Source organism: Oreochromis aureus, linkage group 7 (genome assembly GCF_013358895.1).
Source record: "Oreochromis aureus strain Israel breed Guangdong linkage group 7, ZZ_aureus, whole genome shotgun sequence".
NCBI classification, from domain to species: Eukaryota; Metazoa; Chordata; class Actinopteri; order Cichliformes; family Cichlidae; genus Oreochromis; species Oreochromis aureus.
In genome coordinates this window covers 49,664,907-49,685,848 of record NC_052948.1, presented here as the reverse complement: position 1 = coordinate 49,685,848, position 20,942 = coordinate 49,664,907, and the positions used below count along the sequence as shown (strand labels likewise).

Here is a 20,942-nt window from a genome sequence, read left to right as displayed (position 1 = left end):
CACGTGTCTGGGCGTTTCACTGGGACTGCCCGGTTGTGTCCGGGTAAGATGGCGTTGGAAGAGCAGTGCTCGGCACCACCTCGATGGCGGTCCATATCTTTGACACACGTAGAGTTCCCCGAGGGTAGGTACACTTAACGTCTTTATGTGCCTGCTGAAGCTCTGTCGACACCGACTGTTGTGTAATTTTTCGGGCAGTGCGTGTTTTGTTGCTGCTGAATGAACGCGGCCGTCGGTGTGGCTGCCAAATTGTGAGCTGCTGTAGAACCAGCAACACAGCGGGAAATGTAACCCGGACTGCAAAATTGTGAGACAGCGCCGCATGCGCAGTTTGTCACAATGTCCACAATGAAGGCTAGTTAGCCTGCTAGCTGTCTTTATATCGTCTTTGATATTTTCTTTCCGCTCTCTACTAATACGCCGTGTACTGTAACGGTTATTTGACCAAACTCGAGCATTAAAAAAAATAGCAAAATAATAATAAAATAGTATGACTACAGAAGAAGTAATTGACTACTCCTCGTAAAGCATTGTAGCTAACATACTAGCTAGCCCCATGGCCTGATACTGATCAGTGTGACTGAATCTCATTGCACCTATAAGTTTGAATTGGACCAAATAATGTGCTCTGTTAGTTTAAATATGGCTTAGCTACTTAACCACACCAGCTTCCTACTTGTAGCCGCAGTGTCTTGGTCATCCGGGTTCACTGAAAGACACAACTTGTCACTCCCACCAGTGACTTATACTGTTTATGTGCCATTTAATATCTGTATTCTGTTAATGTGTTTTAGATGATCTGACGGGACACTTGCTGGCCTACATCAGCCTCATCCCTATAGCAATTCTTGTGGGCTTTGTTACACTTATAGTGTTTAAACGGGAACTGCACACGGTGAGTCCTGCACATGTACTTGAGAAAGTTGTGTTTTCAGAAAGGGCACAATGTTTTAAAGGCCTGTGAAACTGTCAATTGTCTCACGAAAACTTGATCAGCAGTGTCAGACAGGGCAGAGGTATGCAAACACTCATGGTTTGGCTTTTTTTTCCCTGTATAAAACTAGATTTCCTTCTTTGGAGGGCTCCTCCTGAATGAAGGAGTGAACTGGCTGCTGAAGCACATTCTCAGAGAGCCGCGCCCATGCGCAGGTGGGTGAAGGAACAAGTCTTGTTTTTTATGTATAGCAGGTTGGGTTGGGCAAGCATTACAAAAATGTAACGGTAGCTAGAGTTGGTCTTCTTCTATCAACCACAGTATCTGTTCAGGCGGACAGCACGGAAACCTGAGGCTACAAATATATCTTGCTATTATCTCTTCATCTCTGAACTGTGTGATGATGACATCAAGATGATTTGAGAGAGCCAATTAATATAAAAATTTGCTTATAGCATCTATTTTTTTTTTTCTTCTAAAATTTTTGTTTTGTCAAATATTGAATCAGAGCTAAATAGAAGTACCTGTAGAAAATGCTGATAGCCACTTCAGCTTTATGAGTAGTTTTATTCTTTTACTAAACCCAAAACGGTGCCTGCACTGGATATGCTGATCAGCCACAACAAGAAAACCATTGGTCACCCCATTAAATGGAGAACATTAGGCTGATGGCATTTCTCATTAATTTGTAGTTGCAGTCCACCCAACATGCGACTCCTGTCTTATCCTCTTGGTAAAAGTACTGTTTGAGGCTACCTAATAAATGTGGCCCAGTGGCTACAGCCATCTTTTATTTTGTCCATGGCCTCACTACTTGACAAACTCCTCAGGAACATAATAATAGGCCAAAGGTCTATATCCAGCCTCCAAATGTCCCAGAATCCTGTCATCATCATTTGCTGGAATAACTGGAAAAGCTCACTAAAAGACCCCACCCCACAGCACCCAGGGGATCATCTGCCATTGACCCAGAAATCCTGTGCCAATGCTCCATCTGTTTAAGAGTGGGACGTACGCATTATTAGACACATGATATTATACTTTTGGTTGATGAATACTTCATTGAAGGGGAGAGAAGTTTTATTGGCTGATAATAATGGCTTTGTTTTTGTTTGGTTTTTTGTCCAAAGCTGGACTGTGTAGTTTAAGTTAAATAATCAGATGCATTTAAGAGTTAACTTGTAAACTTTGGTGCCTGTCCTCACCAGAGTGCTGTACATCACAATATTAGATGAAACCTATATTGTAAATCAGTGTTTATAAGGGTCTGTTGTCTCTCCGCAGGGGCTCACACAACTGTGCACACAGAGTATGGGATGCCCTCCAGTCATTCCCAGCTTATCTGGTTCTTTGTTGTTTACTTCTTTCTTTTCCTTTATTTAAGGTGAGTTATTTTGTTGTTGTTTGGGGAAGTTTAATAATAGAAACATAGTTGTGAAAATTCAAATTGCAGCAGCTACTTGACAAAGTAATTTAGTTTGTCTTGCAGTAGGACTAATGTAAACACACAATGTGTACTGTGTCCATCTCAAACAAGCATTTAATTTCTAGTTTTCATGTGGTGCTCATTTGGTTATTTGAGGTCATTACAAGAATGGTTTTGGTTATCAGTCATTATTCCACCTTAACCTTAAAATGTGCCAAACTGCTGTATTTTTATTTTTTTCCCCTCAGAATGCATCAAACGAACAATGCTCGATGTGTGGACCTTCTTTGGAGACACATACTGTCCATTATCCTCTTGGGCATAGCCTTATCAGTGTCATACAGCAGGTAAAGCTCAATCCCTAACCTCTTCACATATCCCAGATCATCCTAAAATCTAAAGTTGACAGAAGAGGACTCTAACAAACAGTAATATTAGTACTTGCTTTACTAAAGTTGATGCTCATTATGTGTCTTATGCATGCACTGTGCGCCACATCCTCACCCTTCTTTCTTATTAACTGTTTTCTCATCCCTTGTTATGATAAACAGACAGTTTATTTATATTTTTGCTGGCTCAGGATGGTTCCCATCATGTTATGTGATCATGTGTGACACTCAGCTACATGCATGTACCCTGTTTACAGTTGCCCGTTCAAGTCTGCACTTTCATGTGCCATCTTTACTTGTCAGTTGTGGTTCTTTGTTGGCATTTCTGCCAGAAATTGCATAAGCAACACTCGATATACTTGTATATTCTTATAGTGCAGAAGCGTTTTATTTTCTCTCTTTTCTATAAATAATTGAGATATTGACCTTTTAATTAGATGGTGGCAATTATTTGATGAAATGAAGGATCTAAGTTAACTGTCTCAACTTGTGAAGCATGAATGTCAGTAGCGGGTGTAAAACTCAGATGACATTTGACCAGGCTGCTCACACTTAGCAAAGAACTTTATTTCCTTTGTAACAGCATCAATTTTGCTGAGCTGATAACACTTTGAAATGGTTTGAAATGCATGCTGATTTTTTTGTTTTTGTTTCCTTCTCTTTGCTCTCACTCTCTTACTCACTCATTCTTCAGAGTCTACTTGTTGTATCACACCTGGAGCCAGGTTTTCTACGGTGGAGTAGCCGGTAGTACAATTGGCATAATCTGGTTCTTTATTACACAAGAGGTGCTGACACCAATATTCCCCAAAATAGCAGCATGGTAAGTAGTTCTCTCATTTTTCTGCTTCCTTCATGTGTCACAGGGGAGGCCAACTCATTCTCTGCCTGAGATGCATGAAAATGGTCTATTGTCTAATGTTCTTTTTGTCTTTTAAACAATTCACAGGCCAATATCAGAGTACTTCCTGGTACGAGACACAAGCCTGATCCCAAACATCTTGTGGTTTGAGTACACAGTGACCAGATCAGAGGCACGGTAAGATACTGTGGTGGTGGTAATGGCATATCACTCGCTTTTCTACATCTATTACTGTCGAGGCCTGACTAAAACAGGTTTTCCGCTATTCAGATTTTAGACACTTGATGATGGTAGCAGCTAACATGTGGGCAAGCCAGAAATAAGCCAGTGCTAATTAGACATGACACATTTAGAGGTCTCTTCCTGTTTTCTTTTTACTGTGCCGTTAACACTCCTTCACCAAGTTTTCATTCAGTTATTCACCACTTTGAAAGCTAAGTTCAGCTTCAGTTGCGCTGAGAGCTTGAGACAAAAATATTCATGTCACGTAGCTCCCTGCTTAGCAAGACCGTTGATCCATTGAAATGTTTGGTGCTTTAAATATGACTGGGTCTCCTAATATTTTGAGTTTTCTAATTTTCTTTTCTTTTTTCCTTCCAGGAACAGACAACGAAAGCTTGGAACAAAAGTTCAGTGATCTACAAAGTTCATTTGTGAAACTGAGTTTAGGACCACACACGTGCACACAGATACATTCCCATTTACAGACGCAAACAAATGTTCACTCAACCCCTCCCCCCAACCCCCCAAAAAATGGTTAAAAAAAAAAAAAAATGAACACAAAAACAACACTGGAGAACCATCTTTTGGACTGACGTGGTTGCAAAGGAGTAAAGGGCAAAAAAAACAAACACAAAAAAACCATTTACAGGTGGCAAGAGTGCCTGGACCTGGCCCGGAGCCTACAGCCTGAGCAAGTCCGTCCCCACGCCTCTCCTCCTTGTACAGCTTGCCTAAAAATGCTCTTCAGTGCATGCAAGACTGTGTAAGAGGCATACTATTTAATGATAGATTAATATATATTTTAACTATAAACTCACGCTGACAGTAACGGTGTGTTGCAAGAGCTTCAAGGGGCCAATTACAGGAGCCTTTACTCAAGTTTCAAACAGATTGATGGGCGTCATTGCAGCATGTACTTAGTGATTCCTTTTTAAAAAAATAAAAATATTCTGATGGATACTATAGCTGGTGGGGTGGGTGGGTTGATTACGGCTTTGTTGGGGGTGATGTGGAGTCGACCATTTTTCATTGTTATAGACTAGAGAATGAACACTTTCTAAAATTGGTTATGATGTAGTTTAAATATGAATTTGCACTTTGTTAAATTTACAAGTTAAAATAAGACTAACACTAGTTAAGTATCATGAATGACCTTCCCTGTCTTCTTCCCTCATTGGGTTTTGCTTTGTGTCTCTGCCAGTCCTCATAATAATAATAATAATAATAATAATAATATTAGACTCCAAAGCTGATGTGCAAGCTGTTTAAATTTAATGAACCTTCTGAACTAACAAGCTATAAGTTATGGTTTCTGTTCATATCAACCTTTAAGTGGCACGGCAGTGGGTTTGAGTTATTCTTTTGTTGTTCTTGAACACACTTTCGACCGAGGTGTTTTGTTAATGCCTCTTGCATAGTAGCAGCCTGGGAACAGAATTCTGGGATTTTTTTTTTTTTTTTTTTTTTTTTTTTCTTCAAAATTAAACTTGAGTTTAAGGTCTTTTCTGCAGTTGCAGAGACCCTTATTTTTTTTTTTTTTTTTTTTTTTCCTTTCTCCCCACTTTCCCCAACATAACATTCCATATCAGATAGTGAGAAAATGATGGTGGACTTTTTTCTTTTTTCAAGACAGGAAAAAAAATCCTCAGGTCAGTAGTAGCATGTGATTATGCTTATTCCTCAAAGCCTGCAGCAGCTCATGTTGGGAGCTCTGAAGCTGATTTTAAGTGTCACCATTAGCTCCACAAAGGGAAGTAGATCTCTTAGAATCGGTTTGTTTTTGGGGGGTTTTGTTTTTTGTTTTTTTTCCATGTGTAACCTATATCAGGCTGAATAAAAATGTGTTTATGTACAAGTGATGGTCAAATGTCTTACTTTGAAATATAGTGACACCTTGTAATGGTTAACACATTCACTTGATTAGCAAAAGATTGCTGGTTTGATTCCAGCCCTTTGGGGTTGGGTTAGGAAGGGCAAGGCCAGTGTGAAGTTGCCAAATCAAACATGAACCCACTGTGACCATGGTTCAGCTAAAAATAGCTGCTGCTGCTTTTTTTTTTTTTTTTTTTTTTTTTTTTTTTTTTCACATATAGAATTTTACTTTGTAGCATGTTTGAGCCAATACGGCACTTAAACAATAAGACTAATACTAGATTTGCGTTTTGTTTTTGTTTTCAATTTTTTTAAAAACAGTTCATCTTGGTTATAATTTACAATTTAGACTGCTACATCTTTTCCAGAATTCTGTCTTTCAGGGGGGCATCCTCACTTTTTCTAGTAGCCCTGATCCTCTTCTGTATCCTACAAAGTTTTACCAGAATTCACTCAAAACTTTTCAAGCTATTGTGTTTACAGACATAATGACATGCACGCAAATGATGCCAAAGGCATGACATTCCTGGCTAAAGTATTACAAGTAATTCTATTTTGCTAGGAAAATGTTTAATATGTGCAGTGATTTATTGAAATGTGCAAACATACATGGAAATGCAGCATACAAGGCAAAAACAGAGTTTCCACATTACCAGCGAGCCTGAAAGTCTATATTTGGTACGACTGTCTTTATTCTCCAACACAGCCTGAGCTCTCTGTCAGCTTTCTTGTATTTCTTTAAGAAGTCTTCAGGAATAGTTCTCCATGTTTCTTGTTGGACATTCAAAGCTCTTCTTTTGATTTTGTCTACCTTTTGTGTTCTCTGTCAAGATGATCCTACACTGCTTTAATAATGTTGAGGTCCATGCTCTGGGGAGGCCGATCTGTGACCAGTGGTGGTCCATTGTGTTGTTACTATCCAGCTTTGCTGTTAGTGTTTTAGCAGTGTGATTGGCATCATTGTCATGCTGTAAAATGAATCCAGTGCTGATGACATGCTTCTTAGATTTTATTGCTGGATAGATCAAATCTGACAGTATTTATATATATTTATGAGTCCATGGAGAATTTAAACATGCACCGTATGTGGACACAATATGGCCCAGTGTTGGTGACAAATCCATGTATCCATCTGTTTAGTTGAAACAACGAACAAGCTCTCTGTCTTGTTAACGGAACTTCATGCACTTCTCTTCCTCTATTCCCCAAAGTGACTGCTGAGAAAATACTTCAGGCATATCCTCACGACTTGCACGGCTCAAAAGAAACGTGTGCCCTATTTAAACGACCCATTCCATTTTTGATTCACTTTTCAGGTCCTACCTCAGGCTATCCCCAAACACCCATCGGGAACAAGAATAGCCTAAATTATGGAGACTGCAGTCTATTTCTGTTCCTTCAAGCTATTACTTCTGTGTTGCACTGTTCAGTTAAGCAGCAAGCACTCCTGAAGAAAAACTCTTTGGATGTGATTCAGAGCAATGGCTCAGAGCTGTTTGGTCATTCTTCACTCCAAATATGTCAGATGTTTAATTCTGGTTCTTCATAGTTCATCAAAACATGAAAGCATCAAACTCTTGAATTAAGAGTCCCAGAGGTATCTTGAACTTAAAGAAATGTAAATCAAAACAGAAACCTCTCGGCACTATTGTGATCAAGACAGCCAGACTTCTGTTTTTTAAGCGGTTAATAATGTTAAACGTGTGATCAGCTATCTCAAACAGGAGAAAGATAAAACAGTTTATTTTTAGTAAAAAAAAAAGTAAGCAGGTTGGGCCTATTTATTAAAGGGGAAATGAGATGATGCAAAATAATTATTCATGTTAAGTTTGTTTCCTGTTTTGTTTTTAAAACCTCACCATCTCCACTCCCACCCTTGTGTATTTAGTCTACATGTTCACTTTTTACCACAACTACTTCTTGTCAGATGCCCTGCCTTTGTACTAACAGGATCATCAAACTGTTTATTAAACCACATTGAAAGTAATGATTGAGTTTTAAACTTTATTCATCCTACGGAACTCTTCTGTTGTGTTCATATTTATCCAGACAACCTGCAGAAGTTCAAACAGAACATCAGAATGGGCAAGAAAGGTGATTTAAGTGGTTCGAGCCTGACCAGCTGTTGTGAGTTTTTCAGAAACTGCTGATCTGCTGAGATTTCCCCACAAAACAACCTTACCAAAAAACAAAAAAAGCTAAAAAGATTAGATTTTTCAAAGTCCACAGATTTCAAACTCAGTGGGAGGGAGTTCCAGAGTTTGGGGGGTTACTGATGCAAAGGCTTTTGTTCTCATCCTTGTATGACGTACAGCCAGCAGGCCCCACTTACATCACCTCAGGGACCTGTTGGGGATGCATTGATGAAAAAGTTCACTGATGTATGTCAGTGCTTGTCCATCCAGGGCTATAGAAGTCAAAACCAAAATCTTAAAGTGGACCCTGAAGTAATAGGATACTCCATGTACTGAAAAAAACTATTTGTGACAGCTTGTTTTGCTACTTCTTAAATTTGACACTTGTTTGTATATTAAAACATGTTTTAAGGACTCTTAAATAGGATAGGGCTTGTTGCAAAACCATTAAATACACCACTGTCACATCGGTTGACATATTCTCATCCTGCCGCTGTGAATACTTGCATCGCCAAAATGCATCAGTCCACAGCCGAAAATAGTCCCAAACAAATGCATTATTTAGTCCTGCTAAAAACTACAATGCCCAGCATATTCACGGAGAACAAATGGCTTCAGACTAATGCATTTCCAGCCTTTTTGTTTGTTTTTTTAGGGGGAGGGGGATGAATTCTGCGCACCTACTGATGTGCGCTTTAATTAGTTCCCCGGAGAACAAATTAAATTGCTAATCAAACAGCAGCCCCGGTTAGATTAGTAAGCAGCTGTGTAATTCAGCTCCTCCACAGTGGAATGATTTGTTGGGATCTTGTGTGCCATGTTAATCGCTTAACGGCTGGCTGACATATATAAATGGTACGTACCGATTTCAGCGAGGCTTTGTATTGTGTCGTGTTAGCTTGACATTTTGCTTTTGTAATGGCAGCTAATGACAGATGTGTGTTGTGCCGACCTGTGGCTGTGCGAAACAGCCACAAACAAAATGTCAAGCTCCTCATTCCTGTACAAATGACGTCACGGTGGCGTGAGGGTAAATATTATTTGTATGTACTATCTGAACATGATAAAAAAGGATAGAGAATAAATCAAGTTTACTGGGTGTATTTTACAAGGTAAGCAGCTTATTTGTATTTGCTAAGTCCCCTGGTTTGGTTTCTTTCTCCTTTAAAAGCTTCTGTGAATAAAGGGCTGCCTCAACATTTATTCCAAGAAATACAATGGCTATCTTTCTAATTTGACATTTCTGTAAGATTTTTACTTTCAGACAAGTTACTTTTGTGCCAGCAGACACTGGCAAGAATTTCAGCGTGTAATCTCACTGGAGGTTGGCAGCAACTTTGTGTCTTGGCAATGGAAGCTGTTCAACATCTCTGCTCAGATTTAAAGAAATCAAGAAGCTTATAAAGCCTCCTTTCCCTTTCTGCAGTATTTACATGTCAAGAGTCGTACCATGATTAGTCACAGGGATTCCAAAGAGTCTTCAGACAGTTAAATTATCAGCAAATTTCAGTGAAGTCCACGAGGCTTAATATTATCTTTAACATGATACATAAACTATGTAAAACAAACATTTACAACCAATCTACATAAATGATGTCCTACTGAAATAAATCAACCCTTTAAAATACTGGCGACCACCAGCGCTACCCCTCAGCCTCCTCGTAGACACGCCTATGGACTCAATTTCAAAATCCCACGTCACTTTGTTCCTATTGCATGCACAAGATTTTCAGAAAACTTAATCTCTGGTCAAGGTCACTGAGATTCAAACTCCTCTGAGATTTTTAGTACCTATCTTATCAATTTGAAAATTCTAGGTGAGTTCCTTGAGTTATCACATCCACAAGTTTTTCAGAAAACTTGACCTTTGACTTTGAACTTGAGGTCAAGGTCACTGTAGATCCCATCGGGGCAGATCTACTGTGGTGGCATGCGGTGGCCACCTGTAGTGCCACCCTAAATTTGCATATGACAGTGTTGTTTATGAATATAAGCTAGCATTAACACTTTGGGCCTAGCTACAATTAACACTGAATAAGAATTCTATAACTGAATATAGACATATTGTAACTCCCGTCCTTTGAAAAATGGATTACTCAAAACTTCAAAATCGCATAAAGATAAGTGTTATTAACCCAATAAATCAAAATGAGGTTTAAATTTTGGTGAAAAATACATAATTTTGTTCATGACAGAGTCGATTTCTGACTTTTTTCTGTCAATTTAAGCACGTAACACTTTTTGTAATATGCATGTCCAACGCTGCCCATCTGGTGGGTTATGTCAATACCCCAAACTAAGTGCTTTCTATCTAACATTCACACTGCAATGAACACACTGGGAGCATATCAGGGTTCAGTATCCTTCCCAAGGATACTTTGGCATGTAGTCTGGAGCAGTCAGGGATTGAACCGCCAGCTTACCAATTAGTAGAAGACCTGCTGTACCTACCGAGCCACAGCTGCCCCAGGAAGTGGAGCAAGTTAGATTATTTGTTTTTAGTAAGAATTGCTTAAGGTGGATGCAGTCATCTGAAAAAAAGTTTTCACAGGGCTTAAAAAAGCTTGGAAAATCACCATAAACAGCAATAAATGTGCAGTGTTTGTTTTCTGTATGAATTTATCCGTCGCTTACTTTGTCATGGAGGACTTTTGGACCACTCTTCCTTAAAACATTGCGTTGGCTTATTGATGCACAGCTCTCTTAGGTGTCATTCTACAGCATTTCAGTCAGGTTAATGTCTGGACTTTGACTCGGCAATTGCAGCACCTCGATTCTTTTCCTTTTCAACGGTTCTGTTGTAGATGTGCTTTGTACCACTGTGCTCGATAGTTGGTTTGAAGTGCCGGTGCTAATATGAGATGTTCGGTTGTCTCCAAATGTGGTGCCGAGCATCATCCCCAAACATCCCCACTTTGGTCTCATTTGTATGCTGCACTGTCAGTGAACTTTAACATGGCGACTCAGCGCTAAAGAGTCTGAGATGTAGCTCTTAGGCTTTTTGCCAGCTTCTCAACATTGCATGGTCTGAACATTGGGAGAATTTGCTGAGACATCCACTCCTGGTAAGATTATGGCATTGTGTTAACACACACTTGAATGCTCCAGACCTGGATTCTGCTTTTATAGCAGTGCTTACACTTCCTGATCTGGTGCATTAGGTTATCAGCGCCGAGCCGCTACTTACCCTCTTAGTTCTGATGGAAGCAGTCAGGATGTACTTAGTTTTGTATCAGCTGTATCACTGTATCACATTGGTGTAAGTCACATGAACTTAAGAGTGTAATGTAGCAAAGAAGCTCTACTTAATTACAAGTTAAATGAACGTCAAAATGAGGTTATTAAATGGTAGTTAAATCAGTGTTCCTGTCTCTGTGTGGTGTATGGGGCACCCAAATACAAGAAAAACTTAACATTATATACAAAATGTAGATATTGTGTTTAAGTTAATGTTATTTTTTTCTCTCTCGAGGCATGCAGTGAGTTTACATTTTTAAATAATAAATAAAGGTAAGTGAGTTTGTCACAGAAAGACAAGTTTCTGAAAGGCAACAGCATAAATTTAGAAGAACATATCTACTGAGAATTGGACAATCCTGGAACTGGATAGTAGAATGAAACTGCAAAAAATGGCAAAGACAAGTGAAGTATGCTCGGAGAAAAGGTCAAACACAGAGAAAGCTACTCTCTTTGTCAGCAAAAAAATAAAAAACTTTTTCTATCCTTCACAGATGGGAATATTGTCGAGGACTGAAAACAGGCAGACCCAGAAATACCAACAGCAGATTGGAGCACAGTCTGAGTGAAGAATGAAAGACCGCTTCGGAGATTAACAAAATGTCCTAATAAAACCTAATGTACTCACAGTTTTATGATCAACAAGGAATAAATATGATGATCATGCAAAGAGTCATAGCAACACTTTAACCCTATATTCATATTATAGTTATAGGAAGAATGAATTAGCAGCAAAATGATCCAAAGCTTACTGCCACCTGCTCAAATAAATATTTTGGCTATCAAAAAACCAAAGTCTTGGCCTTCCCAGAGTCCTTCCCTAAAACCCAAAGTCCCACAGTACAACTATCTGGTCTTCCTTGTAGGTTGTTGCCAGGTTGTCAATGATCATATCTGTCAGATACGTGCCTGTACTGGTTGAAATATGGAGAAAGCGGTTTATGCCTCACTAAGCAGTTCTGCAAGGCAAAGTATGTCAAACCAAATACTAAGACACTCAAACTGCAATATTTATTGAAGCCAAATTTATCTTCATCTTGAACATCAATCCGAAATACATGTTGTTGCTGGATATTTTTGGTTAGAAAAGTGTGGTATCTTCCTTTAAAAAAAGTAAAATCATTTGCTTAGATGTCTGATTACCAATAAAATTACATTCAGATATTGAATTTAGTGTGGCTCATTGTATTGAAACTCTGTATCCTGATATTGGGAAATGTTGACTTTATTGTGTTATGCTGTGAAAGAACCCGATGACTGCCTATGTGCACCCCCATTACTTAGAGATGTGTGACAGCTATGGAACAAAATAATAACTTCCTGCTCATAGAAGAAGCTTAGCATATATACTTATCAGGTTCAGCTAATCACAAATAGCTAGGAGAAATTAAAAATGGATTGCAAACAGGAGCTTGTGTTTAAGGATATTAAAAACAGGATTCAGTCTCTAGGAAAAATGCAAATAATGATTTTTAGTATATTTTGTATATTCTCCTCTATTTGCATACCTAATGAAGGTGTTTTTCAGCATTTAGATAACATATGCTCTAACTACAACTATAATTCAGTCTGCATGCTATGGTGGAACAAACCTATGTATTCTGTATGCTTTATATTTGACTTTACTGTTGAATGAGTACCACTAGATGGCACCCAGTGCACATTGGCAGTGAGCAGGTTGCCATCACACACAAATGTAGTACAGGTTTATTGGAACTCACCACCAATCAAAACACAAACACTGCACCAATTTGCACCTGCTGTGTGGCACAGAGCATCCAAGAAGTTTATTATGCAACTTAAGAAAACACCAGCAAATGAAAACGCTGCAAAAAGCACACAAATCACAACGGAAGTTAAATAAAACACAATGTAAATAGAAAAAAAACCCCTAACAAAATATAACAAAAAGGACAGTGGAAGTGTTTTTGGGAGAAGTTAATGTGACAGAACAGCTGTGAAGGATTGCACAGAGACACACTTAAAAGAAGCAGAGGATTTATGTTTTAATCATGTGATTCATATAATACTGTATGTACATTTGACATTAGCCATTTACTATTAGGTTGTCACTTCCACAGCTGTTTTGTCACGTTATTGTCTTCCAAAAACCACTCCCACTGTGTTTTCCGCGTTTTTTGTGTGTGTGTGCTTTTGACGTATTTTTCATTTGCTGATGTTTTTCGGGAAAAAAAAAAATGCAGTGGATATGACCTTTCAGGGCCACCGTAGTTTATGCTTCAGATTTGTTGAGTGAAATCCCATTTAATACTATGTCTCTGTGCCTTGCACTTGCACAGTTATAAAATTTGTCTTCCTCACACGGATTTCTTTTTCTCCTTTTCTTGTTCAATAGTGTTTAATATGTTGGGAGCGACTGTCTTAATCCTAGCTCACTGGGTTCATTGATTAACTCACAAGTCAGTTGATATACAGCCAGTTCATGAGAAATGCAGTATGAGAAAATATGGTGAAAGTTCACCCCCACGTTGGTTTGATTTGATTATCCTGATTTTGTTTCCAGTTTGTGGACAACAACACAACTCTCTGTTTTATTTTTCAAACAGAAGATCTTGCAGATGTATAAATTCTTGCTGTACTGCACACACTGAGAAGCTATGGGCAGACACAACACTTGTGGAGCACTGGAACAGATAATATAACCCACACCATTGGATACAGGAAACTCCCAACAACCTGCTGTTTTGAGGATCCTGGTGTCCAGCCCTCACAATATGCATTTTCACATTTTGCCTATTTTTCTGCTTCCTGCACATTGAACTGTTCACTTCCTGCCTGTTTGGTCCAAGTCCTTGATAGGTAGGAGATGAGCAGATAAACAATGTTATTCTTTTCGCTTTCAGCAGCTTTAATGTTGTTGAAGAAGTATTTGACCAGTCTAACTGATCAAACTGGAGCTAATTTTGACTTACTGGGCATTTTAGTGTCTAGTGGTGCAAATTCTTCTATAGCTGAATGAAAAAGAAAGTTAGTGTTAAAAAAGTTAGTTGGTAAAAAGAAAGCGAAAAATGAAGATTCAACAGCATGTTGAAGCATCTTTAGCAGCAATAGCATGCAGTATTTGTTTTCTGTATGACTTTATGAGTATTTTTCATTATTGTGTAGAAATTTCAGTTCACGGAGGTGTAAGGCACTCATTTAAATACAGCCGTCCTAAGGTTCCACCACAGCATTTCAATCAGATTGGAGTCTGGGGGATTGTAAGATCTTGATTCTTGTCTTTTTCAGCAATTCTGTTGCAGACAGTCTGATCTTGGAATGAGTTTCCGGGAATGTCCACTCCAGGGAAGATTGTGGTATTTGGGTTAACACACACCTGAATGCATCAAGCCAGCAAACTGCAAAAACCTTTGCTTTTACAGAGCTGTGCGTACTTGTTGATGATGAATTAATCAAATAAATTGGATTAGCAGTACCTGGCTGCTACTAACCTTCTTATTTTGTATGGAAGCAGTCAGCATATCATTAGTTTTATATCAAGGATAACACTGGTATCAGATTGCTGTAAGTCACATCATCTCAAAAGTGTAACAAAGTAAATGAGCTCTACTTAATGTGAGGGTAAATGAACTTTGTACAACCTTAGCTTAGTTTTTTATTTATTTATTTATTTATTTGTAAAAATAAATTCAGAAAATATCACATGAATGACTTTATTCATGTATTCATTTGTTCTCCATTTAAGTGGGCAGAGGTCCTTGTGTGGTGAATGGGGGACCTTAATCTAAGAGAATCTTAACATTACATACAAAATGTAAATACTTATTTCCTATGGAGGCAGTAAGGATGTACTCTGTTTTTTCCACAGGACCACACAGAGTCCAGGGAGGACTTTCATTTTCACACGAGTGTATTTATTAAAGAAATGTCTCTAGCTGTTAGCTCTACCTATTATATAGAGCTGTAAAAACTTCATTTCCTGCAGTCAAAATCATCTGTCATATGCATCGCTGGCTATTCAGCCTGCTTTAATTAAATGTGATTTAAGCAGGCTGGGGGGTTATTTCTAAGAAGATAGACTATGGCATGTTGCTGCACTAAAATTATGATAACTGATTTGCAATTAAATACCGGAGAGAATGTTTTACAGCTCTTATGCATTTATTTTTACATGCAATAAAATAGGGATTTGAATTCAAGATATAAATGAATTGATAAAGTAATTAAATGCATCTCATTTTGTTTTGTTTGAATAAAAATTGAAGTAACTGATGGAAACTTTTGTGGTAAATGAAAGAATAGTAACTGGAATAAAAATACGTTTAATCTTAAAATTAATCTTAAATGTAGTGTAGTAACAGGATGAATAAACATAAAATAGAAGTACTTGAGTGAAGTACAAATATTAAAAAGTCTGATGCATTTCAATAAATATCGTTTATGTAAGTAAACATAATTTTTGGGTAAATATTTTTAATGGCTGGACCTCTCTCCCTGTCTTTACATAGGCTTTCCACTTGGGGGCAACAAACACTCACCTGCACGGGTTGGTTGGTTCAAGGACAAAACTGCTATCTAAAGGACAAAAAACTAAGGTAATTGATATCGTCATTAAATGTTACTGAAGTCTACTATTAGTTTCACTACACATCTAACAAATGGCTGGTAGACTTAAGAAGTGAAAGACTTTGTAAAAGCTTTGATTGCTGAGATTTCTTTTTTAGACCTGTCCTCTCACCTCCAACAGTTTTATTCTTTATTTAGACACAGAGAGAGAACACTGAGGGAAAGAGACAAGAGTCTCCGACAGGTCCCGCTCCTGGGCCAGTTTCTAAATGTGTACTTCTATTTTTACACAATATCAAGCTCATGTTGCAATTTTAATATTCTCGAGGATGGAACAAACAGAGCAGTGGTACAGTTCTCAAGCTGTGATCTGGTACTATTTATACCAGATATTGTTGTGCATGAAACATCTGTTTATGTAGCCTACAGCTGCTTTTGTGAAACCCCAACACATTCTTATTCCCAAGGCATCGCATAGCAATGCTTGTTCGGAAACCTTGGGTGTCAAATTTTAAAGCACTGGGAAACCCTGTAGCATAAAGGTAGCATTATGTCGCATTGTAAGCAGCTGTTTTTGACTGTTCTGCTTTTGATCAATTAGCTCTGAGTACCTATTCTGCTTGTTTAGATTACTGATAAAACAATGCACTATATTGCCACAAGTGTTCACTCAAGCATCCAAATCATTGAAATTGATATGTTTCAATCGCTTCCATGGCCACAGGTGTAAACAAAAGAAAAAAACACCTAGGCATGCAGACTACTTCTACAAGCATTTGTGAAAGAATGAGTCGTTCTCAGGAGCTCAGGGAATTCCTTGCTATTAAGTATTCCATAGTCAACGGCTAGTGCTATTTTAACAAAGTGGAAGTGATTGGGAACAACAGCAACTCGGGCACAAAGTGGTAGACCATGTAAAATCACAGAATGGGGTCAGTGGAAGCTGAGATTCATAGTGAGCAGAGGTTGCCAACTTTCTGCATGTCATCTTCACATTAGCTCAAGAACACTGCATAGAGCTTCATGGAGCAGGTTTCCATGGCCAAGCAGCTGCATCCAAGACTTAAATCGCCATACTCAATGCAAAGTGTTGAATGCAGTGGTATAAGCACATTGCTACTGGACCCTTGTTGCGCCGGTTTATTGTCGGTTTATGTCCGACAATAATTTCACGGAGGTGTCGCAGATAAATACAACAAAATAAAACCAGTACCGGTACAAAAAAAAAGATTTATGCATAACACACTGGAAAAGACCCAGGGAAACCGAATTAACGATAAAAAACGATAAAAAGATAACGCTAAAAACTGATAAAAACCTTGAAAGCCATAAATTTCACACCTGAGCCTCAACTCTCGCGGTCCGGTACCAAACGACTCACGGACCGGGGTTGGGGACCGCTGCTCTAGAGCGCCAGAGATGTGTTTTCTTCAGTGATAATCACGCCTCACCGTCTGGCAATATGATGGACAAGTTTGGGCTGGCAGTTTTGACTCTATTGTGTGTATAATTATGGTGTGGGGTTGCTTTACAGGAGCTGGGCCCCCTTAGTTCTTAATACTTCAGCATACCAGGACATCCCCAAACTGACTTTACAAATGTGCTTCTGGAAGAATGGTCAAGAATTCCCATGAACGCTCCTAAACCTTGTAGAAAGCCTTCCCAGAAGAGTGGAAGGTGTTATAGCTGCCATTAGATTAAACCCTGTGGATTAGGAATTGGATGTTAGTGAAGTTCATATACATATAAAGGCAAATGAACAAATACAGTGTAGTTTGGGTTAATATATAACCTTTTACACTGGTTTTCACAACCACATGTTAGAACTAACATTTGATATGCAAGAGGCTTTTACTTCGATTTATTTTTTGGCAACAGTGACTGACACCAGCTGATAGCATATGGCGTTTATGTAAAGCCCTTACAGTGCTGCTTTATCAAAGCTGCCCGCACCTCATGGTCCAGATTTACTAATGTGTTGTGCCAGCGCAAACTGGCCTTTGACTTCCAACCCCCCCCCCAAAAATGTACTGTTGGTCTTTACAAAGAGAGCGCGGCGAGATAATTACATGCAAGAGGTGGTAACTCAAGAGATTTTTGCAATAGACTCCGCTGCGTATGTATTTCTGGGACTTCCTTTCTGAATGCACAAAATATAGGGAGGAAAATATGTAAATCAAGTGCACAAAGGGATTTACTAAAATTTGTAACACCCAATTTACTGCCATTTGTGCAATATTTAATGCGAAAAAAGCTGGTTTTGTGTTTAGCTAGTTACAGGTTATCTGTTTTGTTTTTTGTTTTTTGTTTTTTAATGTGGTGAACAGTTTCACCATCTACAGTTATGGTCTTAAATGTCTTTTGGCTCCAGTTCTGGTCTCTACCAGCTCTACCAGGGAAATGCATTATCTGTCTCTGGGCTTGTTTTGCTCAAAACAGCGGCCTCAATGAGTGTGAACCAAAACAGTAGAGTTGTGGGTCTGTTTTACAATCTGATGTGATAAAGCTGAGAGGAACAGCATATTTAGGAAATAACACTCTGCAGGTTTATTGTTCAATTCAGTTCATTACAATTCATTTATTTAGTGCAAAATCACAGCAGCAGTTCCATCAATGTGCTTTATTTTGTAAGTTAAAGAACCTTCAAAAATGCAGAGAAAACCCCAGCAATCAATCATCCCCCATGAGCAAGCACTTGGTGACAGTTGGAAGGTAAACCTTCCGTTTAACAGGAAGAAACCTCCAGCAGAAGGAGCAGCCGTGATACCTGCGTTTGGGCACCTGGACAAATGTGCCTGTTTTTATATTAACATTTACCCTAAAACTTTGAAACATTTATGTTAAATCACGAACTGGATCGATGTACTTTGAATCTTTGAAGTACACCAGCTTATCGCTTACTTGAGTTTCTCCATAATATCACTGTGACTCGTAATTGTGCTTTGCAGTACGAAATTTGATCCTGGTCATTTAGCTCACTGCTCTGCCCACTCTTTATTCCTGACCCCCTCTCCATCTTACATTCGCCATCACACTTTCACCTCCTTTGTCCTTTCTCTCTGTGCCCCTCTCCCGTCTTCCTTTCTACTTCTTTTCACCTGTTTTCTTTTACAGCAACACTTAACCTCTTCACGACTCCAGATCATCACTTTGCCTTACCACCTAGCCTTTTATGTCTTTTCATTCTTCACTTCCTATTGATGCCTTTTCCATTTCACAGCCAGACCTTTTTGTGTACTGCCTTCTTCCTTGGGCTGCAGTTGCTTGTACGGTTACCACAGGAGCCACTAACTGATTCAGGTGAAGGCCGGTTTCTTTCAAAATTCCCCTTACTTTTGACTTCAGGGCACAAAGAAGGTGTTAAAGGAGCCAAACAACAAAAACGTCTTTCCTAATTCACATCGCTTTAAAGTAAACTACATGATAAATAACAGATTGCAAGACCATGACCTGTGCATTATTAAATGGTTTATACATGAGACTGAACTCAGTTAAGTTGAATCTGTGAGTAAAACTGTGCCAGTATTGACCTGTACCTCTTTGTGTTTGTGCTTTTCTTGAGCTTTTGCTTCTTTGTATTATATTCACACACTTTCAGAAATAAGAAATAAGGGTACAGTAAAAGCTCCTTTCTGTCCTTACAGGAAGATGAATGTATCCCCTGGGGCTATTAAATGACATAAAGGTAACTGTGTGTACCTTTTAGAGCGCCAAAACTGGCACATATATGTTCCCTAATAGTGAAATATACACACTTGCACTGTCTCCTTTGGATTTTATGAATAATAACAAAAATATAATATAAATAAATCAGTTCCCTTACACTGTTTTGCAGCCTTTTTTAAAGGTCAGTTTTTGTAGACCAGAATTTATGTGGCACTTTTCTAGCCCTACTGATCGCTGAAAGCTTTAGACTGAAAGCGACATTTAAGCATGTATTCATAAAGTGCTTTTAATCTTTACACTTCTATCCTACATCTGGCTCACAGCCAATGCCAAATCACCAGCTAAGTAAACACGCATGTGCTTGGACTTGGAAGCTGAAATACCCCAAGGAAACTCATACAGACACAGCAGGGATGTGGATTCTCTACATAGATATGTCACAGCCATTCTTGGCTCAGGAGGTAGAGTAGTTTAACCACAAATGAGTAGGTTTGTGCTTCTTCGTTGGTTTCAGACTGTCCTTGGGAAAAATACTGAACCCCAAACCCCAAAGTTTCTACAAAAATGCAATTTACTCCATATGTGTATACGTTACACAAGTTTGGATCCTAAAAATTGATTTTTTTTGCAGTGTTTAATGGCTTTAATTCCCAACATAAACACAGACATTTGCACTTTTGCTGTCTGATCACTCCTGGAAATCATTCTTCAATGCAAACCCATAATAACACATTTTATGCAGGACTACCACCTAGACTGAATATATTATGGAATTTGAAACTTAAAAATTCCCAATGACTTTATTTATCCACCAGCCTTACAATTATTCTGTGAAAAAAAAACATTGTCATTACATGTATGTTGTCATGCTAGCATTAGCATTCATTTGAAAGCAGTTACTGATTACTATTGTATGCCTTACTGTATATGTGTGTGAAATGTTACTTTTTGAAAATGTTACTATTCCTTATAAAGAATCTGCGATGACTTGATCAACACAGACACAAATTTACGTGACCATTAGGTTTCTTTATGTGTCACATGACACTAAAAGGCAAACGGCAGACATAATATCACATACGCAAAAGGAGGATGAAATACACATAATATATACAAAAATGAAAAAAGGAATTTATAATAAATGTTTTTTTAAAAAAAAACATATAAATGTTAATAATTACTGTGTGCGGCCAGTTTTAATTCAAAGTTTCACTCCTGTTAAGGAAGAGACAGACAGACATATCTTTCTACAATTTTAAGGCTGTTGTCGAAATTAAACCATATCAGCCTCGCTTCCATAACTGTACCCATTTCTAATCTTTTCTATCCATCCATCCATCCATCCATCCATCCATCCATCCATCCATCCATCCATCTTCATCCACTTTATCCGGGGCCGGGTCGCGGGGGCAGCAGCCTAACCAGAGAAGCCCAGACCTGCCTCTCCCCAGCCACCTCCTCCAGCTTATCTGGGGGAACACCAAGGCGTTCCCAGGCCAGTCGAGAGATATAATCTCTCCAGCGTGTCCTGGGTCTGCCCCGGGGCCTCCTCCTGGTGGGACATGCCCGGAACACCTCACCCAGGAGGCGCCCAGGAGGCATCCTTGTCAGATGCCCGAACCACCTCAGCTGGCTCCTTTTGATGTGGAAGAGCAGCGGCTCTACTCTGAGC

At 38.8% G+C, this 20,942-nt stretch overlaps 1 protein-coding gene and 1 long non-coding RNA gene across 2 annotated transcripts in view; both read left to right on the top strand.

Annotated features, from left to right (window-relative positions):
- dolpp1 (dolichyldiphosphatase 1) lies at positions 1 to 4,385 on the top strand. The gene is made up of 8 exons (XM_031754696.2): positions 1 to 124; positions 795 to 895; positions 1,065 to 1,149; positions 2,219 to 2,318; positions 2,609 to 2,707; positions 3,444 to 3,572; positions 3,699 to 3,788; positions 4,212 to 4,385. Exons 1-8 carry the CDS (start codon positions 49 to 51, stop codon positions 4,246 to 4,248), a joined length of 717 nt encoding a protein of 238 aa, XP_031610556.1. The 5' UTR covers positions 1 to 48; the 3' UTR covers positions 4,249 to 4,385.
- A 3,891-nt stretch (positions 4,386 to 8,276) lies between these two features.
- LOC120441010 overlaps positions 8,277 to 20,942 on the top strand; it is a 31,758-nt gene continuing 19,092 nt past the window's right edge. Inside the window, exons 1-2 of the long non-coding RNA XR_005613710.1 lie at positions 8,277 to 8,695; positions 15,547 to 15,633. This is a non-coding gene — a long non-coding RNA (uncharacterized LOC120441010). The remainder of the gene's footprint in view (positions 8,696 to 15,546; positions 15,634 to 20,942) is intronic.